Source organism: Rissa tridactyla, chromosome 11 (genome assembly GCF_028500815.1).
Source record: "Rissa tridactyla isolate bRisTri1 chromosome 11, bRisTri1.patW.cur.20221130, whole genome shotgun sequence".
Taxonomy (NCBI): domain Eukaryota; kingdom Metazoa; phylum Chordata; class Aves; order Charadriiformes; family Laridae; genus Rissa; species Rissa tridactyla.
In genome coordinates this window covers 10378747-10403909 of record NC_071476.1, presented here as the reverse complement: position 1 = coordinate 10403909, position 25163 = coordinate 10378747, and the positions used below count along the sequence as shown (strand labels likewise).

Below are 25163 nucleotides of genomic sequence, written 5' to 3'. Positions count from 1 at the left end.
GGGAGATTTAGATGAGATATTGGGAAGAAATTCTTTGCTGAGAGGGTGGTGAGCCCCTGGCCCAGGTTGCCCAGAGAAGCTGTGGCTGCCCCATCCCTGGAGGGGTTCAAGGCCAGGTTGGACGGGGCTTGGAGCAACCTGGTGTGGTGGGAGGTGTCCCTGCCCAGGGCAGGGGGTGGCACTGGGTGGGCTTTAAAGGTCCCTTCCAACCCAAACCATCCTATGATTTACCCAATAAATCCTCTCTTATTTTACATGAAAAAGACATTTGAGCTGTCATTGTGGTGAGGCTGCCTTTGAGGCAATGGGCTACTTTTAACACGTTGCTGTTTCTCCCTCAGCCAGAGGCTCCTGTCGGTCCCGCCGGGCTCAGACTGCGGCGCGCGGCCCGGGCCCAGCCCTCCCTGGCCCACTGTCAGCGCTGCCCCCGCCCGGTCCGGTCCGTTACCGGCTCAGACAGGCACAAACCCGCCCGGGGCCTGTGGCCGCGCCCGGTCCTGCTGTCAGGCACCACGGGCGGAGAGCCGGGGGCTGCAGCCGAGCCGCTCCTTTCCGTCCCATCCCCGCCGGTGCTGCCCAACGGGACCCCCGCGGCCCGGCGGCTCCCCGCGCCCGGCACACAAGATGGTGGCGGGGCGGGGCGGGGCGAGCAGGAAGCGGGGCCGGGCCCGGGGCCGCGGCCGGCCATGGGGGTGACGGTGGAGGTGCACCGCGTGTACCGGTACCCCTTCGAGCAGGTGGTGGCCAGCTACCTCCGCAAGGTAACCGTGGGCCTACGCTACCCCGGCCCGCCTCCCGCCGCGCTGCCGGCCCGGCCCGGCCCGGCCCGGAGCGCCTGAGGCGGCGGCGGGGCCCGGTGGGGTGTGCCCGCCCCGGAGCCGCGCTGCTGAGCCCGGTCCCGCGTTCCCTCTCCCTGTGGCCGCTTGTGGAAAACCGAGAAGCTTTTGTTTGCGGGAGGGAGAGCCGGCGTGGGGGACGCGCCGGAGCGGGGCCAGCAGCGGACGCCGCCTGGCTGCTCAGTCCCCGCTGCCCGTGGCCGCATGGCGGCCGGCTGCCGGTCTGCCTGCCGCTGGCAGCTCGGGTTTCCTCTTTCTCGGAGCTTTTTTCATGCCTAGATGAAAACTTGAGTTCCCGTGACCGAGGTGGCGGTTGTGTAGGCGTCTCCGGAGCGGAGCGCTCGCCCTGGCGCGGCCCCGGGGTGCCGTGGCCTCCGGCGGGGACGGTGCCCGGGACGGGGCGGGCTGTGCCCGGGCCGTGGCGGAGAGCGGGCGGCCGTGCTCCTTGGCCAGAAACAGCCCGGCTGCTGCTGGCGGGGTCGAACCGTGCGAAAGGGACTTCGCTGCTGTAAACAGCCACCGAATCCCGCCTGATGGCCTCGGCGGGGCACGGCACGGCTGCTCCCACGGCACCAGGGACGGCACAGCCGGGGCAGCACAGCCGGGACGGCGGCTCCGGCCCTTCCAGGGGCTCCCCGGGGTGGCTGGGGTCTGTGTGAAAGAAAGACCAGATCAGTAGAAATTAATTCTGTTTTTTTGTCCCTGCAGAACGCTAACCCCAGCCTCACTGCTTGGTGCAGTACGGCTTTTGGCCTAGTAGTGCAACAATTACGAGACTTTTAAGTAGACTTTAAAATGAAACTGTTTTGCAGCTGCAGAAGGCTGTGTTAATGACAGGTAAACAGTGTTTCCGTGTTATACCTGCTCCTGGCAAAACAGCATCCGGCTAAATTTTCCTTCTGAGCACTGTTGTCTCTCAGACACAAGCTCCAAGCTGTGCTTCAAAACTGTCCTTTATGTTGGTGTTTTCCTTTGAACAGTAGCACAGAAATAGGGATGAATTCTAATCTTTATTACAAGCTGATGCCAGGCTTTTGCCCTCTAGCTGTGACTGGTTTTTGTGAAGAAAGGTGAAGAACAGAGTGGGCTCCATTATATTTGTTTTGGCCGCGTGTGTTTAAACATTAACGATAGAAGTGAGCAGCTGCATAGTGCAGGGCATTTCCTTGGCGCAAAACCCTATGGGTTTGTGAATGTTCTCAGCAGGACAATATGTTTAAACAAATGTTGACTTTGGGCTAAATTAATCCTTGATGCAGCCAACTTAAAACACGAGGAAGGTTTTTTTTTGTCTCAGCCAGCTGCCAGTTCTCTGTCTCCTGTTAGCAGAGGTCTGGCTTTGGCAGAGGCAGTGCCGAGAGGAGCCCGGAGTGTCCCCGCTTGCGAGACGCACGGCCGGCTCTGGCACCCAAGGCAGGGCAGCGGCTGTGTCTGGAGGCTGAACCTGCCCGGTTCTGCTGCGCTGCGGACGCCCAGGGCAGCGCGGGCCGGTGGGGTGGTGGAACAGAGACCCGCGCGCTCACCAACAGCTCTAATGCATCAGTGGTGGCATGCCGACCTGCAGCGTGCAGCCTTGCTCCCCCTGCTGCTGTCCTGGGCACTGGGATGCAGAGAATGCCTCTTGCTAAGTAACCTTTTATTAAAAATTGTCAGATCCTTAAAAACTGAATTGGCTTTATGGGTTAGAGTAGGAGTGGGAGAAGATATGTTGTGCATCTACCCAGAAATAACAAGTTTTTCTGTTTGCTGAAAGCCTGTAAAGATGACATTGGTCTTGCTGAAGTCGCCAGGCTTCTCCACACGATCTCGGTGGGGTCAGCTTCTCTTCTCCAGCATCTATCTCTTGAGGAAATGGCTGATGAGATATGTGAATCTCTAAAAGATGCTTTGGCATGTTTTTAGTTGACTGCCTATTTTTTTTCTGGTGTTTGATGGCTCAGTACAACATGGAAATGGATCCCTGTAGTGGTGTCATGCCAGGTACTGAAACCAGACTGTCCTCTGTGTGAAATTCTTTTACAAAGGAAAAACCCAAAATATCCTCAGAAGCCGAAGTGCCATAACTTTGAACAGGAAATACAGGCAAAGATGCTTAGTCTGGAGTCTTTCTATTTCTCTTCTGTTCCTGTTAAGCATCTACAACTATTCCTTTTTTTGCCCTAGAATAGGACTGTGCAAAGATACATTTAAGGTTTTATTAAAAAAAACCCCAAAAACAGGCAAAAAAGCAGATATTTTTTTGTCTTGCCCTGCTGCAGAAATCCTGAGCTATATCTTTGGCAAGTTTGGGCAGTCAGATTTGCTAACCGTGTAGTGTAGACTGCCACACTATGGCTAACCAATGGATGTGCTCTGAAATACTCATTTGAAAACTGAACAAATCTAGAAGAGAGAAGGCAGGGCCACCTTTTGCTGATTTTCTGGAGTGTTTGGCTGTTAGAGGTGAGAGGAGAAGGAGAGTTGCTACTGCTTTTCATTGTGAAAGATTTAAACCAGAGTAGAAACGCAAATGGAAATTGTATTCTGCAGTGTCCTTCCATGTGACTTGAGAAGGGCAGTTGGAGGTGAATAGTGAGGCTAATCATGACAGCCAGAAGCACAGAGCAGAAAGGTTAAAACAATCCTCATTTGTATGTGGCAGCAAAGTGCATCACATGCTTTTAACCAGGAATTTGATATGATTGAAAAAATAATTGCCATAGTTACTCATAAATGCCATAGCTAAAGTTGACTTCAGGGCTCCTGCTGGTGTTCTTTCTGCTGCGACTCTGCAGTTGAACCTTTGAATGTTGTTATGTTGTAAAGTAGGGTGGGAAGGTGCAAGCAGACAAGCTCTCAGAGGAGACCAAAGCCAAAGCAGTCGGGGTTCTTCAAGGGCATGTTTGTGCCGAGACATCTCCTGCCTGACAGAAATCCCATGTATTGCCTCTACTGGGGCATTTCCCCCATCAGCTGCAGTTTATGGTCTCGGAGGATGGAGCGCGGAAGTCACTCGGGCTGTGGAAGGCATCAGTGTGGGCTTTTTTTTGGACCCCCCTCCCTAGAAGGGACAGCGGTTTGTGCTGGGGTGGCCTCCAGGTTAGCGCAGGTGTCGTTTCCAAGTGAGCCTGAGAACTGTAAATCAAACATTTAGCTCAAGTATGACAAATTGATTTGTACTTGAAATAAGTGTATCTGTATGTGAAAGGCTTTTGTATTTATCGATCTTTATCACAGCAAGTAATCTGTGCAGTGGCTTTGCTAGACTTTTTTTTTTTTTTTTTTTTTAATTTATGTTTATCCACAACCACCACCTTTCCAAACCAATAGCAAAGTGGAGGAATCTGGAAAGGTTTAGCTGATTTTGTGGTGTCACTGCTTCATTTCCTTGCCATTAAAAAAGAAAGAATCAGACTATTTATGAATTTAAATATTATTTTTTGCAAGTCTTTGAAGCTGTCATTTTGATTTATGTGGGTTCCATTTGATCTTGCATGTAAAACCAGCCCTTCATTGCTTTGAAATATTTCATTTTTATACAAATCATTACGTGTAACCTGGAGTGATTTCTCTCTGCTGCTAAACACAGTGCCGCTTTTAGAGGCCTGCTATTTCCTTCAAATAACTTCTAAGAAACATCGCTGTGGTAAGAAACTGCTGCTTTTGATAAATGATCTTACACATTCCAGTTAGGAAAGGAATGTGGGATCTTAATTCCCTGGATTCAGAATAATGACTAATGCAATCAATTCTGCTTGTTGTTATTTGTAGAAAACAATCGATCTATTTGCAGGAAGACTGAATGAGAGCACAGGAATTCTTTATCTAATCTTAATTATCAGGTTTTTGCAAGGGGAGAATAGAGTGGTCAGTTCCGTCAGGCATGAGATGCGAGGTGACCCTATAATCGCCCAGGTACCCCCACGTTGGGGGCATGGGGGTCTCCCCAGTTCCAGACTGCTTCGCGCCTGCGTCTCCGCATCTGTAGAACAGCTCTGATGTTTGCAGGAAACACTCATGACCGGCAGGCAGGGTAGAAAAACCTAATTTCAAAGCTATGGATAGCTTGAAGGCAAAGTCAGCTTCGTGGCTTCTGCTGTCGCTAGTTTGTTTGGGGTCCTCTTAGTGTGATGGAGAAGAAATGTCTTTAAGAAAATCTATCTATCTGGAAAGAAATTTATTACAGGAACTCACTGGAAATATTTAATTTTGTTAAGAAAAGTATGCACGCTTCATCTGGATAACTTTCTCTTTCATAAAAGTACAGCATTTTGGGTAACAGCGTTTGGAGCTGTACATCCCCAGGTGCAGAGGTGTAGGAAGCGTGTCAGCTGCAGCCCGGGGAGGGTTTAAGGAGGGAGGGTGCGAGGACTGTCCCTCCGCAGGGAGAGGGACGAGATTTGCTCCTGTGTCAAGTATGCGGACAGGTCTGGGGGTCTTGAGAGTCACCACGGAGTTGTGTTGGTCCCCTCTGGGGGGGACCCTTCCCAGCTTGGCACATGCCAGGTTAGGGGCTGTGGCTGAGGAGGGGGTCCAGCTCTGCGCTGCCTCAGCCGAGGGACGGGCAGAGCACCCCGGCTGTGCCCACCCCACTCTGCCCGTCCCGGCCGTGCCCACCACGCTGCCCGCCCTGCCGCCGGTGCTGCACATTCGCAGGCTGGACCACAAGATGGCATTCCCTGCTCGCCAGGAGCCGCTGGCGGCGGGGCGGGAGCAGCCTTGGGTGCTTTGGGGATGTCGCCTCTGCCCCGGCAGCCCTGGACAGAGCCTGCCGGTCCTGCTGCCCTGCCAGCAGGCAGGAGAGCTGCCCTTCCCCAGCTGGCTTCTGCCCGTCCTCTCCCGGCCAGCCCCGCACGCTCTCTGGTGCTGGTTTGTAGGCTGAGGGCACGGTGGCTGTGCCATGAGAGCTCCCAGGGATGTATGGCCAGAGCAGGTCCCAGCCCAGCCCTGTCTCAGCACCCCAACCCTCTCTCCAGGTGCAGAGGTGCCCTTGGCGGCGGGGCCAGCCGTTGTGGTCTCAGTGAGTGCCCCGATGTTTGGGCATGGCCGCGGGTGAGCAGTGCAGTAGTAGCCACCCCTCTTCAGGCAATTCCAGATTTTGGGAGTCCTTGCTCTGTCTGATGGCCCGACACAAAGAGTTGGGGAGGAGGATGCTGGACCTGGTGTCATGTGTGACTTCTGGAAGGAATGGCAGCGCCTGCCCTGTGTCCTTGCTGAGCAGGAGAGGTGACACAGGGCAGTTTGCGTTGGCGCTCCCGGGCAAGGAGACCGCAGGGCAGGGCTGAAGCCCTTGGGTAGTGGGAGCCCTTCAGGCAGGGCTGGGACTCCTGTGCCCCTGGTGCTGGGGAGGAGGGTTGGGGTTGAGTTACTGCAGGGCTGAAATCCCAGCCAGGCTGAGAGCTCTTTGTTCTCTCTGCTGTTAGCTTTGGCCTCCCCGGGGAATGGAAACCTTGCAGGGAGGCTGTGGCTGGCTGGAAACTCTTATTTTTGTGGCTGTTAGACGCTCCTAGCCATTACTTCTGCTTGTAGGCTCGTAATGTTATTTCTTTTTCTGTGCTGTGTAGGAAATTGAGTCTATTTCTGTTTAAATACTGGGGTAATAGAGCCTGCTATTTAGTGAAAGATTTATGTAAATGGCTCTTTGTTTCACACGATTGGGCCTTACAGAGTGTAAGTTACATCGATAATGTAATTATGCCAGTACTGCCATTTCAAAGCAGCACGTTGTGGAGAAGCCTCCAATTTCTGTATAGAATAGGACTTGAAAACCTTGCACTTTTAAAATCAACTTTTATTCTGCGGTAAGAAAAAATAGTAGAGCTGTATTACAGAACAGCCTGTTCTGGAGCTGTTGACCTTTTTAGCTTAGAACCCAAGATTTCTTTTGTATCAGAATTGTGGAGCACCTATTACTGCACATCATAATTGCATTACCTAAATGCAATTAGCCTTAAAATGCAATTTCCCCACCTTTTCTTAAAGCTTCGCATTTTGTTTAATGTCAATCTGGTGGTCAGTATCGCTTCACTCTGGCATTTGTATTAGCATGGAGGTTACAGTAACTTTTGAGTATTATTTGAGTTCAGTAAATTATCTTGCGCTTTACAATCTCAAGCTCATTATATGCAATGGAGGATGAGGTCCTTGTAGCCTTCTGCACCTTTTTTCTAGCCAGGGGAGTTTTGTAAGTTCCACAATAGACTAGTCATCCTTAGAAGTCCTGTTCTTGCACATACATTTCTTATATAGGATGTTGCCCTCCAGGCAACCTATACAATTTTGGCGTAATTCCTTTTCAGTGGGGGTCTTGGTGCGAGAATCTCTTTCTTCCAGCCTTGAAGGGACTTGTCTTTCCAAGCTGCGGGAAATGAGGTTACCCTGAGCAGGGACAGGCAGTGACAGTCCCTTACCCCGGCTGCCGGCCAGCCCCTGAACGGAGGAGTGTGTCCTCGTGCCAGGGGGGACCTACACTGCGGTCCGGAGTGACCTCCTGCTGTCACGCTCTCCTAGCAACTTTTGCAGGACAGTGAAATATTCTGTCCCAGTCTGCACTCAGGTGCCACTGTACTGCGCCCTTCCAGCTTTTTGCTTGAGGAAATGGGTTGTGTGGAGGTGCTCAGCAGCAGTGACCTGCTGCGGAACTCAGGACACCGTTGTTGTCTGCAGAGTGGAGTGCGGGGGGCTTTCGCCCATGGAGCTGCCATGCTGCCGAAAGCTCTGCTCAGCCCTTGTTTGAAAAACATGATACCGGTCAAGAGCTCACGGCTTCCTTTCTGTGGTGTGGAGGTGTGTGGGAGATGTCTGTGTGCTGCAGCAAGAGCCAGTGGCTCCCCTTCAAGCAATTTTTCTTATAGCAGTGTTGTGGGTTTTCTCTTTGTTTTCTAATCTTACTTACTGAGCTAATCTTACTAAATTCTTCCTTTCTGCTAACCTGGAGACTGCAGGTTGCTAATACTGGGCAGCTCGTACCTGTTGAGAGAAGCCATGGAACTGCTGCTGACTTGACTCACGACAGGTAGCAATTTTCTTTTACCCGTGTGAGAAGTGGTAATCTTTGCTCTATGCATTTTCATCCCAGTATCCCAGTCCCATGGAGAAACACGTCACGGCTGTAGAAACAGTGGAAGAGAAAACAGGTAAGCTGCCTGACTTTTCTTACAGAGCTCAATAAAATTTTTCATAACCTTTAAAATTATTTAAGTAATAGGTGTGTTTCAGTAGAAGCGGGGGCACTGCAGACATGCCTGGCATTCCTGTGTGCTGGACATGGTGTAAGAAAGACCAAAAAAATATTACTTCCCCCACCCCAATGTGTGTGTTTTAATTGCATTAAGTATTTGAATTTTCAGTGGATTCTGAGGCTGTTAGACATGTTACGCCTGGTTTCTCTGTAGTATGTTCTTTTGTTTTACGGTTCTGTGGTGTTTCTGTGATGGTTCCCATCTGCAGTGCTCTACAGATCAGATGTAAGACCCCTGAAGGAAGCACTCTGAGCTGTGGGGACTGAGCCTCGGGCGCTCCACAGGCATCACACTACGTGCCTTTCATGATCCCTGCCTGCCGAGGGATCGCTTGCCGTTTCACTTCCCAGCTGTGGAGGTAGTTCCCGGAATCAGAGACTTGTGCGGTGGCCGTGTAGGATGCTGACAGTCAGAAAGCGATCACAGATCCTCAGTCTCTCTCATTGTATCAGTCAGAATTCCTGAAATACCGCAAATCCTGAAATACTGTTACCATTTCCCAATCATACTGACAGGAAAATAAATCTGCTCGGGTCAGAGCGCAGTTCTCTGATCAGGTCTGCTGATACCACGTGGATTTTTGTTTTCCAGTTGCTGAGCTTGCAGGAAGTGCTTGCAATTAGGCACTCAGAGTACCATGCCTGTGCGGAGGATGTGTGAAACAGTTATGGCACCACACGGGAAACAGTCACCATAGGACTTCGTGTGGAAATAACCACCTTTCTTCCTAATGTGGGGACTGTGATCAAATACTCATTTGGGGTGAAATAAGAACTTAGAGACTTTGTTAGTCCCAAATGCTGTAATCCCTAAAGCTTTAGTCCCTAAATTCTTTATTGTACCTTTAGATGTCCTCTGTCTTGCAGCTCAGGTTTAACAGTGGCTCTTAATTCCAGGTTTATGCTGTCTTTCTAAGCCAGTCATTAGTGCGGCCGCCCTGAGATTCCAGGAGGCCGAGCATTAGTGCTGCTGTTGCTGGTTTCTTCAAAGGCAGTAAACCAGTCTTTCTGGAGAATGCTTTTCTGCTCTATATTGTGTGGCGATGCTTCATCTTATTAATGTGATGTGTTCGTTAGAGTCCTGAAAACCAAACCCCATGAAGTTTTCATTTCACAGATCCCACCAAATGCAACTGTTCGAGAAGGTACTCTTTTATCCTGGAGAAGTCTTTAACCTGGGCTGCCTGCCAGTTGGCTTCTCCTTCGGTAGCATTCTGTTCTTGATCTGGGTCATTAAATATTAAAAGGCAAAGTGATTCTAAAAGCCAACCGTTTTTTTGAGATACTAAATAACTGTAATTTGTTTCCTAATAGATAGTTTTGTCCTTGTCACTGGGTCCAACTCAATACAAAAATAAATGTGTGATGAGACAGGACTGTAAATCTCGTACATAGTGTGTTCGCCCAGCAAATGAGCCTGGGAATGTAAATTGGGGTGGGGATAGAAATAAACTAAAACTTAAGTCTGTGCTGGTCTGGTAGCTCATTGCCTGAGCTTTTCCCTCACCCCAGTCATCGTCCAGCCGGTGCCACCCGGAGCAGGGCTCCCTGGTGGGTCCTGCCAGGCCCGGTGTGGGCTGTGGGCCCGAGTCCTGTGTGCTCCTCGCAGCCCCGCACTGGTACCTGCAACTGCCTGCAGCGCTTCCCTACCCAGGAGCACCAGTATCGATGCCAGTGAAATGTTTGTACCGCACGCTGGGTGAGGGGGGTCTGGGTTGCAGTGATGGCTGCAGGTGCCCTCCTCCTCGGGCAGAGCGCAGAATGCCCGGAGCAGACTGATTGACAGCCCTCTGTCTGGCAAAGCAGCAGAAGTACTGGGTTATACTTTAAAAAAAACCCGAAACAACCCCCCCCCCAGCCCCACCTTCAGTGCTCTGTTAATTTGCCAGTGTTTCTGCTTGCGCACTTGCTGTGCTGTGAAGTCTTCCAACTACTTTGTTTTTATTAGAAAAATGGTAATATTTGCTGCTGTAACTCTTCCCTTCTGATTTTCTTTTATCATCAGATTTGTCTACGGGGATTGTTTACCGGAGAAGAATTGCAACGTGCCAGAATGTAATTCCTGAAATTTTAAGAAAGGTAACTACGTTTTGAGAAATTTTGTCAAGTTGTAAAACCTTAATGCTTCACTGTGTTTTATCTTGTTTAAAAGGATCACATTTTGTAATGATTTTTTTTTAAATTAAAAAAGTTACTTTTAAAGAGAAGTTAAGAGAAAAAAATTCTTTAGGAACTGACTTTATATTTAACTTGAATGGACAAAATGGTAGCCTTGAGCACACTGAGATGTAACTGGTGGTGGTGGTTGTTCTAAACACAGTGATGGGCTTTTAACTTTTGTACCTGGAAAAAGTAAAGCTGTTTTAAAATGTTACCTGGGCCACAGTGAAAGTACAGCCATTCCCCCCACCCCAATATCATAATCTTATTGCTGTCAGCGCTCATGATTTTTGTGTGGTAGATGGTATTTTTCTAAAAGGCCAGTCTTGCAGAACTCGGCAAGAAGGCAGCAGCTAGTAATAAACAGTAGGTAATTATCTCTTAAGCTGAGCTCGTGTATTTTGGATGGCTGATCATTGGTCCTGAGCACACTGGGTTGTAATCTCTCACAAATCCATTCTGTAAGTGAATTCAGAGGGAATTAAAATAAGACTTAATGGGCCTATAGCATGTTACAAGTTAAATATGGCATTGTAGGGTCCCTATAAAGAAGGTAAAACGTGATTCCTTAAAAGCTGTCGAAAACGTAAGGACCTGGGTTGTGCAATCCTTCAGTTTCTCTCGTGTCTTGTTTAGTGACAGTCCTTTGTTCATAGTTTGTTATGGGAGAAGAATTAGCCTTAATTTATTATTTGGTTTTTTTGCAGAGTATCTTGCAGCAGATAGTCTGTATACAGAAAAGTACATTTACATTCCTGCCTGGTTAAATAACTATCCTATTTCACAGCCTGCATGCTGAAAAGTATACATGTGCTCTTTTCCTGGGGCTGATGACTGTATGTTTTTGCCTCTAAACATGTGTTTGTCTCTTCCAAGCCTCCCCTGCCAAGGAGAACACACCATTGCCCTATAGAGGCAGAATGTAAATAAACCGCTGGTGAGATTTTCCTCCCTTCTCTGGCCCACGCTTGCTAGATCAGGGTCACTCAGGGTGACAAGTGGGCTCTGGGAGGAGGTGGCCTCCCAGGAGAGAGGAGCAGGAGCAGGGCATCAGCTGCTGTGCCGGGCAGCTGCAGCCTGCAGGGGTGCCAGCCTTTCTCCTGCCCTCGTGGGTTAGCTGGTGGGTTTGGCTGCCTTGCATGTAACTGTTTAGTGTTTTCTGTTATCCTTCATTGTCATAAATCAGCCATCAGCAGCAAGAGAGAGAGCATGGAGTGATGGCAGGTAAGTTGGCTGCAGTGGCTGGGCACCGAGCAGCTTCCCTTAATCTTGGAGTGTTTGCATGGCCTTTAGGAGCTGCTGTGAGTGAGTTGTGTTCTCATCAGAGCTAGCCACAGCTGGTGTGCCATCCCTTGATCCCTTGAATCCTCAGCCTTGTCCTCTGAGGCTAGTAATACTTTCAAAATTCTGAGAAGTGATGCTGCCTTTTTTTTTTTTTTTTTTTTTTTTTTTTGAAAAGCCATAATTCTATTTCCCAGGTCAGTGTCTTAAAAGTGCCTGACATCTACTTGGAAGAGGAATCTTGGCTTAATATGGAGAAAAGAAACATGGCTATGAGAAGTCATTGTCTTACATGGACACAGTATGCATCTCTGAGCGAGGAGTCTGTCTTCAGAGAGAGCTTGGAGAATCCAAACTGGTGAGTGCTGGCCTCTGGGTGCCGCAGTGCCCCTGTACCGGCTCAGGGCTGCCTCTGCAGGCCCAGAGCCCCAAAAATGGCTTTTCTGTTGCCTTTTGAGTGCTTGGAATGAGAGGGGTCTGAATAATAATAATTTCTTTGGTATGTCTGGAATGCATTTGAGGCAGCTACTGTGGATGTTCTGTAGCTTTCCTCTGACTTGTTCAGACGCGAGGTTGGGCTCTCTGGCCAGAGCACAAATAATTACTGGAAATGAATTTTCTGTGTGCTGCTCTGCAGTCATAGAAGGCTGCTCCGCTGTTCCTGCACAGCAGGCCTAGCCAGAGTGTTCGTTTTGCTCTCACGTCTACCAACAGATGCTTGGGCAGCAGTTTAAAAATTATCAGCTCCCTTCTGCTTGCCAGACATTGGCATGAAGCATACTTGTTCCCAAACAATTTTCTGTCTCTGGTGTTTGGCCCGCTGTGCCCCAGAGATGTAAGCTGCTGTGGGACTTCTTGGGAGAACACACGCTTGTGCTGATGCAAAGTGGAGCCTAGAAATGTCTTTGTGCATATCTACAGCATCATCAGAGGGCAATTTCTAATTCCCGTAGCATTGAAACGAGCAGGTATGTGATACATGTGACTGTCTTTAAAAAAAGATTTATTTCGAGCTGATGTCAAGCCCATTAATTCTTACTTTGTTCTGGTGTCTCTTGTAATTACTTGTTACTTTTGCCTTGTGATGTTCCGTAGGAAGCATGGCAGGGTTGTCCAGCAAGGTCCATGTGACTTCAGAAATCTCTAAGGATGTTTAAGAAAAAACCCACCAGCTTCAGATGAAATTAAATTCCTTGTAGCTCAGGCATTTTTGAAAGCTCCACGCTGGGATGTTGCTGTTTAAAGACACGTTCCTCTGGATTTTTAAACTGTTCTGTTTCAAAAGTTTACTGGGACCCTCTGTCCTTACTGAGGCTTCCTCCATATCAGAGTTGCATTGCAGCTGCGGGTGTTGGTCCTGTTGGTGTAGAAACTCTTAACTACCGCAGCTGGTCAATCACTCACGCCCTGTTGTCACGGCTTTTCAGTTCCAGTTTAGGAAGGACACTGTCCTCAGCGTGCTGCCTCTGCTGCCGCAGGCTTGTGCAGGGGAGTTGTCCGAGCTGGGTGTCACTGCCGCTCACTCTGACCTTAGAGCGTACTGTGGCATCGGGAAGGCAGAGGAGCAGAGTTTAAATCGGAGGCGTAGGTGGGCTGCGAGACAGCAGTTGCAGCCTTCACTTGCCCCGGCTGTCACCTGCCTGCAGGGCTGACGGTGCCTCTGGAGGTGCCCTGGGTGACGATGCAGGTGTGCAGCAGCAGGATCCCGCAGACCTCAGCCGTGCTGCCCTGGCCAGGGAGGTTCAGGGGTACCTGGCTGTGCCTGCGCACTCCGCCGTCACCTCTTCAGGAATCTTATGGAGGTAATTGGATCTAACAACCGCTGGCTGGCAAAACAGGCATGAAATTTCAGCTGCAAGTAGTGTAGGTACGGTGACATTTACATTTGAATAGATGAAGGAATTATGCAAAGGGCATAATATTAGCAACATACTGTTGCACTGGAGAGAAATAAGAAAACACACAATGAGGAGGCTCAAGTGATCTTGATTAGTTGGAAGATTGTACATTATGCCCCTAAAGAGAGAACAACATTATGAGAGCGATGGTAACCTGAGTACAGACAGAAACTTGTCTTTCTCCCCTACTAAGCACGGCTGGTCAGATTTCAATAGCAACCTCCTGAAACTCTTGAGGGCATTAGAAGCATGAAGAGAATGAGAAAACCCTGCATCTCCGTCAGGCACTATGTGCACGTTGTAGCGGGCTGTTTGTTTAATTAGCTTTAACATGGCATTGTTAAGGATGCTGATAAGTGCAAGCAAAGCAATGCTGTTCTGGCTGGCATCTCGATCAGCTGCCTGAGCAGGTCCCCTGCCTTTGCCTCTCCCCACAGTTGGTAATGCAGGACATTGCTGCCGCTGTCAGATGAAGTTACAGTACCCAGGCTGATCTAAGCCTAGCTACTCTGATGGTAGACCAATATGCTGTAGAAACCAAACCACGAATCCAGTCCTTGCAGGGACCTGTGGCTTTGACGTTCAGCAGAACCTCGCCCATAGGGTATGGGTTAGTTTACCCAGTTTGAGTTTGGCTGTTATATCTGTTATTTTTTTCAGCTAGAGAACTGCAAGTCGGGGAAGGGAGACTGTAACCTTCCTGGTGTCCCTAATGGAACTGGGGCAATTGAAGTGCTGCTTCCTTAGTTCCAACCAGTCCATTTAACCACAGCGTAGTTCTTGCTTTTAACATCAGGTAGTTATTTTGTCCTAAATAAATGTGAACGCAGTGATGCCAACTGCTGCATATTCTTGCAAGTGGATTATTGTGGGTGCTTCCAAGCAGAGCATAGAAATGTCTGAAAAGATCTAGTAGCAAACAAACATTACTATAAATAAATTATAAACCATTGAAAGAGGCATGATGAGGCATGAATGTATCTGTATATTCAGAGGCCAGAAAGCACTTCTGTTATCCTCTTGGCTGAACTCCTTCATGACAATTTTTACCTTGTTCCCATGATTTAATTGCTGTTATGCACAAGCATATCTTGTCTTGACGTCTGAAGTCCAAAGAAAGCAGTTAGTCCCTGTGGGCAAGGCCTGGCCACAGACAGAGCTGCAGCCTGGGGGGTCCAGACCTGAGCGGCCTTTGCCTGCAGAGGGTCTGGGGCAGCTGGGTGGCACCATCCCGGTGTTTGCTGGTACTGTCCCCATGTGGGTTTGCTGGTGCTGTCCCAGTGTTTGCCGGCGCGGCCCGTGGGATGCTGCTCTGGAGGGCTCCGGGGCTCGCAGCTTTCGCTACCTGTGTATCAACCCAGTGTGAATCCTGTTGGCTGCGCCCCTCCGCTAGCTTGCGCCGGTGCTTGGGTTAGGGCCAGTGTCTAGAGTGATTCGCTTGTGCTTACCCTAAAAGCGCGTGTGACGTACATTAGGTTTCAGCTTGCTTCCCACCCAGCTGAGCCGGGCTGCCTCCGTGTTAGGGAGGAGGGCTCTGGGCAGAGCTGTCTGTGTGCAGTGCCAAACCGAAGGGCAAGGTCAGTGGCAAAACTCCCCTGTAAGTGCCTGGGTTTCTGTGGAGGCTGTGTATTGGCAAAGCCCCATCCCTGGGAAGTAAGCCCCATCCCTGGAAGTTTTTAAGGCCAGGCTGGATGGGGCTCTGAGCAACCTGATCTAGTGGGAGATGTCCCTGCCCATGGCAGGGAGGTTGGAACTAGATGATCTTTAAGGTCTTCCAGCCCTAACAATTCTATGATTCTATGTGTCCGGGCAGGTTATACCTGTCTTTCCTCAGTGGAGAATCCCCCTGTAGCTTGAGTTCTGTCTCCGGTGTCATTTGCTGTCCCTCTGTGTTTTGGTAGGACTGCTTTCCTGCTCCCTGCCAGGAGCATTTCTTTGCTTTTTCATTTTGTATCCCTCAGTTGCCATCGGAGCCCCTTTATGAGCCATCACTTCTCCTCCACTCCTACAGCCCAAGGGAGCTGCTGTCTCTCGCAGCGCGGTGGGTGAGATGTCCCCCTGACCTGGAGAGATGCACGTGATGCATGAGCAGTGCTCGTCAGCTGGAGATGGGAATTAAAAAGATCTCCCATACAAAAGCTCCCTCTTTTGAAGAGCTTTGCACTGGATGTAACTTTTAATTTAGTTTTGAAAGCCATGCAGGCTTTGGAAACTCTCCCTGACGCTCTCTGAATAAGAATATTGCTAGACTTTTTATACTAAAGACACTTTAATTAAGCTCCCATCATGAAAACAATTAGACCAAATTTGCTGTACTTAACTAGTCAATAATTTAGTAGTTGGATCTCATTAATAGACTTCTCCCTGTGACTGTGTTGTAATGATGCGGCATTGCCAGCTGCGTGCTACGGAAATCAATCAGAGATCAATATTTTCCTTGAGCCTCCCTTTTTCGTCTCCCACAGTGGTGAAACTGCAAAATGGATCAATAAATCCCAGCCAGAGCAGCCGAGTTCAGTGGTGGATCTTTACTGTCGACACCCATCCTGTGGTTGGGGGGAGCTTCTTATGTCCTCCAGCTCCTTCTCTTGAGCTCCAGGCATTTGTCTTCTTGCTGAATGGCATAGACAGAAACGACCAGTAGCCGCGGCTGCCGAGGGCAGCAGTGGTGCCGGGCTGGCATATGGGTGCTGCGGGGATGGAGGGGGATCCTCACCTTGCTGTGCCCACTGCCTCTGACCAGCTGGGCTGGGCTGATGTCCTGGGGACTCTATAAAACCATATGAACGTATTTCACTGTTCTGCAGTTGGCTTTCGTGATTCTGGAGGCGGCTGGTGCATCCTCTCCAGAGCTCTCTCTGTGTTGCTGCTCTTTGTGTCGCCCCTGGAGCAGAGCCGGGCTGCACCTTCGGCACCGCTGGCCGCGGGGATGCTCGGTACCAGCCTCTCACGCTGAGCTTCCCGGGTCTCGTTACGTTTGCCTTTGAGGTTGTCATACAGAATATGTGAATGCAAGAGATGAGTTCCTTATTCAAGTGTCAAACACTAACTTTCTAACGTAGAGTGTACACTTAACGGTTACTAAGTGGACAGAGAAATAAAATGATGTTATGTTCCTGTTTCTTAGGACAGACTTCACCCAAAAAGGCAGAATATCAGTTACGGGGGCAGGTTTGCTCAACTGTGTGTTGGAAGCTTTTGCTCAATCGTTTTTAAAACAAGGTGTGAAGAAGGTAAGTCATTTATTGCTTGAATTTCTTCCCTGAATTATATTCTAATTTCTTTTCAAATCACCAGAGCATCTGGGCTCAAAATTAAATTGATGTTTTAAGTCTGGATTCTTTACATCTTTTAATTGTTGAAAAAAATATTTGACCTTTTCTTTTGTCTACAGAGAATAAGCAGAACAAAAATGGATTTAGTTTTATTATGGTAATAGTTTTATTTCAAATACATTTTGAAACACGGCATGTATGACTGTATCAGTTTCTGTAATTCATTCTTACTCCTGATTTCCCCCAGGCATTCAAACAGCTCTTCTTCCTAATGCCTCATTGTACCAGCTAATACTGTAATAATAATTTGCAGTTCTGTAGCACCTTTAGACTGAAATAGTCAAAAGCAGTCAACATGAATTTATATCATGTCACGCATTTTTCTCCAGTAATGTTAGATTTTTTTGGCAGTTTAATGTATTTACAATAGCCACAGTCAATCTCCCTGTAGCGTGTCTATATACTTCAATAGTTCTGTCTTTCAGTGAGAATTATGAAAAAGGATAAAAGCTCTCCAGCTACCCAGCAGAGCATCCCAGGGGAGCGTGTGTTCAAAGGCCTCACGTTTCTGGGAGTCATGGCATATTGATAAACTGGGTTTAACAGCAGCGGCTCCCGAAGCGTTGGTGGGGAAGTGAAGTTGTGGGGAAGTCTCCTTCCCTGAAAGTTTGTGCCCTGAAGAAATTTGGGGGTTTGGGTTGTGCTGTGCAGAGTGTTTAAAATTTACACCTGCTGAAGAAGGAGCAAGAAGGAGAAGGAAGGAATGAATATTTAATTAAACATTTTTAATGAGAAACTAAGAGGGGTTTTTTGCCCCCCCTTTTTTTTTTACTTTCCCCCTCCCTCCTCCAGTTTGTATCTTGTTTCAGATGAATGAAAGTGTATGAAAACCTGGTATTTTCAGAGTTCATGAAACTGACATACTGCAAGACTATAATGAACCTGTATCTACCAGTATTTATCGCTTTTTAGTTATCTAATAGAGAAGTTTGTTTTTCAGATGAACTTAGATGTCCACAGTTCCGATTATGCCTTATGTCATTCTTTAATTGCTTGTGAGGACCCAGTGGTTAATGCTGTTGAAGTTTTATTTTGGGTTTTTTATTTTGTTTTGTTGTTAAGTGGCCTTAGCAGTGTTCTGTCTCTTCTCCCACTGAAGTGGGTGGCTGTTGGAGCCAGGGCAGCACCCGCGATCCCTTGGGACAGTCCTCTCTGCTGGCACAGGCGCCGACAGCCCTGACCTCCCCTTCGTGCTTCAGAAGCTGATTTTGGAATCTGTGCCCCCAGAGCTGTAGGTGGAAATGTATTCCAAATGGCATGTCATTTGCTTATTCTTGATAACTGCAAGATCTTTTTGTTGTGGCTTTAAAAGAAAACAAAAAAAAAAAAGAAGACAGAAGTTGACAGCTCTGCTGGTGTAAGCAGTGGCCGTGAGCAACGAAACGCGCTTTGCTGCCTTACGACAGCGCAGAGCTGGCGGATATAACAAACTAGCTCCCAGTGTCTCCACAATGCTGCATTAGAAATCCTTTAGCAGTTTTGGCTATGTCTGCAGACGTGTGAAAAAGAAAAATACAAGCGCACCAGACCATGTACAGTCGGCCTGGTTTTCCCCCACCTCCAAAACCTGCCTGTCCCTGAGGTGGCAGCGCTGTCTGGGCACTTTGTGTCTTCTAAGCTCTTAGATAGGCTTCCTTTTGTGGCTAGGTAGTTTTGAGGCCCTTCTTGCCCAAATGTAATAAATGGCAATAGAAAGATGATATTTAAATATTTAAAATATATGTTGCATGAATGCCAGTGCTTGATAAATGTTCTCCAGGCTTCCATTTACTACTTATCTTCCAATACCTGAGCTGCATCCTTCCTAATGGCTTGGCCAAAAGGGCATTGCTTTTCTTGCGCCCGGTAGAATTGGCTGGAATACGTAAGGGTGTTATTTTCAAAGCCAAACCATGATTCCTGCTTTCTCTGCTCAGTCCTGCCAGCAGCGCACCTCATCCTTCTGTTTGGAGAGCTCAGGTGAGGGAAGGGAGCAAGGAACCAGCAGGAGGCAGCGATGTGAGGGGCAGGGGAAATGGAGTAGGAGATGAGCTGCGTGAAGAGCAGGAGAAAGTATTGTATGAATATTAAATTCTGTGAATGACGACAGTAAAGCTCATGTATTCACACAATCAATATTAAATAACTTTATTTTATAGAAAAAGAGGGAAGAGTTACTATTCATTAAACTATTGATGGACACCAAAGGCACTGATCTTTTTAATCTTTATTTTTGTAACTGAGATAGGAGCCTATTCTGTGGGTAGGTGGTTTTTTTAATGCTTAACAGTGACATATTATGGCTCCTCGTACTTGTCACGTTTCTCTTATTCTATTCCAACGCTGAACAAACATACAGGAGATAAAGTTCTCCTGCCCTGCTTTTGTTTGTAGAAGTCATAGTGCATATGGGTGGGAATTACAGCATTTATGATTATTATTTTTTCTTACCTGTTCAGAAAAGGTATTAATGAATGATGCGTACCCACATTATTGCCAATAAAACTTGCCTCCTGGATAATTCAAAAGTCTGAGCAGGTATGCCAGTAAATCCCAGCTACCAGAACAGCCGGTTCTGGGTCTATTGGTGGGAGCCTGGCTTCCCCCGGAGCGGGGAAGGGATGCTCCCAAGTCTGCGAGCGAAGTCTGGGAGGAGTTTCCAGCCCAGGAGGGTGGTGGTGGCCTCTAAAGTCAGCCCTGTCTGTGCGAGTTTTTAACATTTGTTTCTGAAGTAGCCTAATTAGTTTGTACATGTTTAAGTTATGATGATCCCTGCCAGTGTGAAGCAGTACAGATGACAAAGTTATAAGCAATTTTAAGGCCAAGTAATAAAGGAGCAATTGTAGCAAGAAAATGTTGTTATGTTGGTAGATGTTTTATCTGTTGCCTCTTAAACATTGCAACGTTTCTTTCATTTACACGTCTTGGTTTCTTTTTTAGATTCCTTAAAGGCCATGATGTAGTGTTTGTTAAACGATGGAGCTGAGCTCAAATAACAAATATTCACCTGAAAAATGTTTTGTCATGGTTACAAAAAGAATGAAAGGCATTAGGTGCTCTTTTCAGAGACAGCATAAATTTTTCTGCTAATTTGTTAAAATGTTACCCTGCTTTTGTAGTGGCGATGGCAGTGTGTGCACTGTGACATGCATTGCCTTCATCACATTCACACATACTTCTCCTGTACGTCACTTAACCTCTTATTTAAAACTTAGAGTGTTGGGTACAGATGTCGAGTGTGTTACAGACGTGATATGTTCACTCTGTCCCTATCAGTGGGGAGTCCAGGCTGGCTCCCAGCAGGTATTGCAGATACACACGTGGGCAGGAACCTCCTGCCACCCTGCTGCTGGGTCAGTGTCCTTGCTGCCAGGGCACTGCTGCGGTGACAAACTGCCACTCGCTGGAGGAGTCACCCCTGGCTGTTCCCGAACAGGGACTCTGCTGGGCTCCCGTCCGTTTGCGTGCTGTGGGGTGTTGCACCGGTGAGGTAGGAGCGTGTAGGCACTTTGCTGGGATGGCTTCTCACAGCAGCAGAGCACCTCCGCCTTTGGGAAACCACCCTGTCCCGCGGTTTGTCCGGCGGAGAAGCTTTTAGGCTGGAGCTGAGAGGTGCAGCGTTTAATGGGAAGGCAAGGTTTGCTCTGCATTTCGAGTGCATCATTGCACTCTGAGCAGAGTAAATTTAGCTCCTTCAAGCCTGATCTCCTGGGGCTGAGATTTAAGTGTTTGAACTTTAGTTGAAAGGAATATATTGATTAGGCTTTGATTTAGTCATTCCTTGCTGAAAAGATACTGGGTAATGACTTGTACCTGCCCTTTCGTATTTTATTTGTTTAGTGGAGTCCCTTCTCATTCCCCTTTTCTTCCTCAACACCATTTTGCCTAAAAGTCTGCGGTGCTATGAGGAGAAATAAAAGAGAAAGCAGTTGTCACACTGTGAACATAATTGATTCAATAAGTAACATTTTTAAATTCCCTGGGTGAACCTCTGAGTCTTCACTTATGTCAATTAGTGCTTTATTCTGTAAACAGTGGCACGTCTAATTTAGACTGATGGACTAAGGTAGTCAGTTTATTGCCATCTACAAAGAAAGGCATGGAAGATGAACTGGTTTTCATGATATATAAAATACTTGGTCCAATTTTTTTGTAGAGGTGTGAAAAGGAGTTCTCTTGACCTGTTTGTTAAAGTTAATTGTCTTTTTTTCCTCCTCTCATGGGGACTCAAACTGAGAAATCCTTTTTGTTTTATCTTGACAAACAGAGACCCTGCTAGGGTCAGCCTCGGCCCTGCGCAGGGTGTATCGAAGCTCCAGGCTGGCTTCAGACCAGACGGTCTGACCAAACATTAGAGGTAGGCTTGGCAGATTGTCACCATTTCAGTACACGGAGCCAAAAGTGGAGGAGGAAGGGATGTTTTAGGTTTTCTTATGGTGGGTGGGTTTTGCCTTTCACCAATTCTCTCTCACTTTGTACTGAATCTTGAACTTAAACTCATTTCAAAACAGAGAGGAACCTGGCAGTGGAGCGGTCTGCAGCCCTGAGGTGGGAGGAGTGCTTGGCTGGAGCTTCCCCGAGTTTCCGAGGGCTGTCCTGCTGCGCGGGGTTCAGCGGCTGCTGGGGCGTGCCCGCAGCGCACCCCCGGACCCATAGAACCCCCCATTCAACCCTTGCTTTAGTAACACTTCATTGTTTAGTACATCCTCCTTCCTTCACGCATCAGTCTCAGAGAAGAAATATTCACATTCATGGTCGTCTGATGGCGTTTTTTACTCCATTTCAGTATTGCTTTCCTTCCTTATAGAAATAATGGTGCTGGCTTTTATGGGGAGCTCTCATCCTCGCACACCCAACTGCCTGCGAAGAACAGGAGTGATGGGATCTCCATTTTAAAGAGGGATGTCCCAAGGTGCGGGGATGAGAAGTGGCTTGGTCCCAGCACAGCAGCGGCAGAACTGGAATAAAATGTGTGACCTGGTCGGGTGCCCGGCCTCCTGCAGCCCGGGCTGGAAGAGCGTGCACGCTGTGCGGGTCCTTTGCCCCTCCGGCTCCCCCGAGCAGCCTGTGCCGTGGGGCTCCTCAAACCACACAGAGCTAGTGCCAGACTGTAAAAGGCAGTTTGGTTTTTTGGGTTTTTTTTTTGTTTGTTTGTTTGGTTTGGTTTGGTTTTGTTTTTAAGGCCCAACTGGTCTGTCGTGGGGTACCTTTTCTAATTTGTGAAATCCTTAAGTTGGGTATAAAACTGACTTTTATTTATTTGTGCTTTTTTTTCCAGGGCATTAAAATAATGGAGAAGCTTCTTCAGGAGCAGTGTGGGTGATCGTGCTCTTAGCGAGCAGTTGTAAGTGCAACATCTGTCTACAGATAAGGAAAAATTGTGGTACTGTTGCACACTGTGCTCCTTGTAGTTCTATAAATAAATGGGGTTTCTTGTCCATTATAAATAGCATGCAACTTTTGAGGAATTTTCAAGAAAAATAATGTTCTACTGCAGTGTTAGGCTTAATACTAGTCTGGAGTTCCTGAATAGTTTGTTGATTAAGATTTCTGTGTCCTGTATTTCACCCTTTCCTCACTGTTAATCTATCGAGTGTGCGATAGTCTTAGTAAAATAAGATGTTGCTTCTATCTAAGGATTTTTACTCAAAAGTAGTATCTTCAGGGGTTATCTGTGGAGGGAAGATTTGGTCAACTCTTAAATTAGCTTCAGAACAAGAGCAAATGGCTATCGATTACCTCTAATAAATGTTCTTCTAAAACCTGCTTTCTCTGCTTTTGCAGGAGAAAATGTGTTTTCGTAGACTTTCCTTGGAACCACAGATCTTTATTGGCATCGGAATTCCATGGCTGCTGTCCGAACTTTACTGGTACCATTTTAGTGAGGAATTAGCATTTAATGTGCACAGCTGGAAGAAGAGAGGACCACAGACTGCAAATCTTTTACAAAAGATTAAGGAATCGTACTACTTAAGGGGATGTTGATTATGAAAATCAGGGAGGAATGAGTGTAAGCTTGGAAACAGCATCTTCCTGTGAATTGGTGCTGTAATCTCTAGAGACAGAGAATTGGGTAAGGGAACACAGAGAAACTGAACAGAAACAGCCCTTGTTGCTATGAAGCCCCTTTGCCTGGTCAAGCCCTTGCTTTGTGTCTTCCCAAGGGAGGTGCGAGCACACCCCGTGCTGTTCATCCCCCAGCTCACTGCTGGGGGGAGAGGCTTCCTCTGGCAGGAACGGAGCTCGGCTGTAGCGGCTGAGTCGGGTCGCTGTTCCCCACCTGAGTCACTCGTTACTTCAGTGCCGATTGTTGTGCTGGAAATATTTGGTTATTGTGCCCCTGCCAGCATGATTCTTTTCAGCTGTAAAGACATGCCTCAGTACAAGTTTTGCATATCTTTGAGTTCTTCCAGAAAGTATGTCTCTTGTAGTGCTTCTAAATGGAAGAGGGAGAAACCTGGAGGGGAATTTGTCAAGTGCAAGTAAAGTACCTGACAAAGATTGGCTCATACTCTTTTCCTTCTTTCGTTCCACACATCGCATCAGGATAGTCTTATTTTAAGCTTTTCATTTAAAATTCAGATAAACACAAGCCATCTTTGATTCCCTTTACTGAGTTGGGGTAATACCACACTTTACAAATAGCCCCGTTGAAGTCAGCGTTTGTGCTTTGTGGAGATTTGAACCAGTTGTTTGATTGCCCTAAAGCAAAACGATCGGCTTTGCGTTTTTCAGGGTGGGTTGTGTTTTGTTTTCTGAAATGTGATGTAAACTCTTGGTGGACTCTTCCTTATGCTATGCCTGAGTGCTGCGGTCCTGCTTATTTCAATATTTAATGGTCTCAGCCATCCTGTTCTGAAGCTAAATGAATCTACTGCTAATGAGCTCAGCCCCAGTCCGTGGCCACGCGCCGGCTCTCCGGCACTGTAAATCCATGGAGCTCTGTGTCCGTGGCTGGGGCTACGGCTTTGTGCTGGGGGAAACACTGGCCCGTCCCTTGTGATGAGAGCCATGGCACGGTCCTCGGGAAATGACCATCTTTTGTATTGGCCCAGCGGAACAAAATACCTTCCTTCATCTTTCTTCTTTTGGTTGTTAACTGATTCTTGTGAATTTGGACTCTGAATGCTGAACAGTAAATATTTATGACATGTAATGGCCAAGACTAAATACATTCATTAGCATATTTATTTTTACTGAGTTGCTGCTTTGTGTGCCTGAGGAAATTATCAAATTACTTCTATTTGAACTGCTCTGTACAATTTTAGGACTAACATTTTTATTCTCGCATCCCTCTGGATTTTGGAATTAGGATGGGAAGCCTCTGCGTCCTCCCCCACCCCTAAAGTAGAAGCAGTCTTCGAATACTGACAGTCCAGTAAAACCCAGTCTCTTCAAAGCCCGAGTTGCCCATGTGCGGTATCACAATATTGAGCGTACAGGTCAATCACAGTGGGATTCACCCATCTAATTTTTTTTCAGAAATAACTTGATTTTTTTCTCTTTTTTTTTTTTGTTTTTCTCTTTGTGTCTGTATGTTTCTTCCTGATATGTATTGTCATAGGAAGATGAAGGTAAATGTTTCCAGATACAGAAAATAAACTGACCAGATGCGTGCTCTCGATCCGTCTGTCAGAGAGGGTGTCTTGTTGCACTGATCTCTAGGCATAGAGTCTCTAATTGCTCAAAAAAATGAAAAAGCTCCCTGTTTATAAGTTTCATGTAATTTTTCAAATGTTTAACACTTTCACTGACTGCAGTCACGGTGGTTGAAATGATGATTTGACTGCCGCTGTTCTGGGGGCTGGCCAGTGGGAGCTGTGACAGCGTCGGCCTGTAGCAGTCGGTGTTCCCAGCCCTGCCAGCCCGTTTCTGAGTACCGGGACGGTGGCTGAAAAGGAAATACTGTTTTTCAGATTGTTTTATGAAACTAGTTAATACGCAACTTGTTTAATTGTAGCAAAGTTTAAATTTAAAAATTAAGAAAATTGGTATTTAATTCTCTTATTTGTTGTATTGTAGTGTCCCATTAAAGCTCATCTCTGGACGTTTCCATTATTTGTCTCCTGTCTTGCCCTTACCTCTGACAGTGGTGTGAGCCAGGTGTCAGCCCAATTCATTTCCCTGTTTATAGAATACGTATAAAACCAGTCAGTTGATCTGTTTGTCATCTCGCTGGGTTTCGTCCTACCCCAGTGCTGAACTTTCTGTGGCTCTGTTGAGAAACCTGGTGTGGGGGTGGGCTGAGGTGGGGGCTGTGGCATGGGGGGCAGAGAAGGGGGCGAAGGTGGGAAAGCGAAGCTTTACACAAACTCACCCTGCGAGGAGCGAGGCTGGATCGTGCGTCAGGCGGAGGAGCGGGGAGTAAACCCGGAGCAGGGGGGAGGAAGGGCTGCAGGGTCGGTGCGGCGGCGGTGGTGCGGTGGGACACAGCGATGGCCAGCCCTGCTGGGTG

General features: G+C 47.6%; 1 protein-coding gene across 1 annotated transcript; it reads left to right on the top strand.

The window, feature by feature from the left end:
- The first annotated feature begins 456 nt into the window (after positions 1-456).
- PRELID2 (PRELI domain containing 2) lies at positions 457-24775 on the top strand. Its single transcript, XM_054217475.1, has 7 exons — positions 457-761; positions 7894-7951; positions 10061-10134; positions 11694-11854; positions 16522-16627; positions 21987-22052; positions 22493-24775. The coding sequence occupies exons 1-6, from the start codon at positions 687-689 to the stop codon at positions 22029-22031; spliced, it is 519 nt and encodes a 172-aa protein (XP_054073450.1). The 5' UTR covers positions 457-686; the 3' UTR covers positions 22032-22052; positions 22493-24775.
- Positions 24776-25163: the final 388 nt, after the last annotated feature.

Coding starts and splice junctions, on each gene's coding strand:
- PRELID2 (XM_054217475.1), top strand. CDS start 687: ATGGGGGTGACGGTGGAGGTGCACCGCGTGTACCGGTACCCCTTCGAG. Junction 7,952..10,060: donor AACAGTGGAAGAGAAAACAG/GTAAGCTGCCTG, acceptor TTTTATCATCAG/ATTTGTCTACGGGGATTGTT. Junction 11,855..16,521: donor AGCTTGGAGAATCCAAACTG/GTGAGTGCTGGC, acceptor CCTGTTTCTTAG/GACAGACTTCACCCAAAAAG.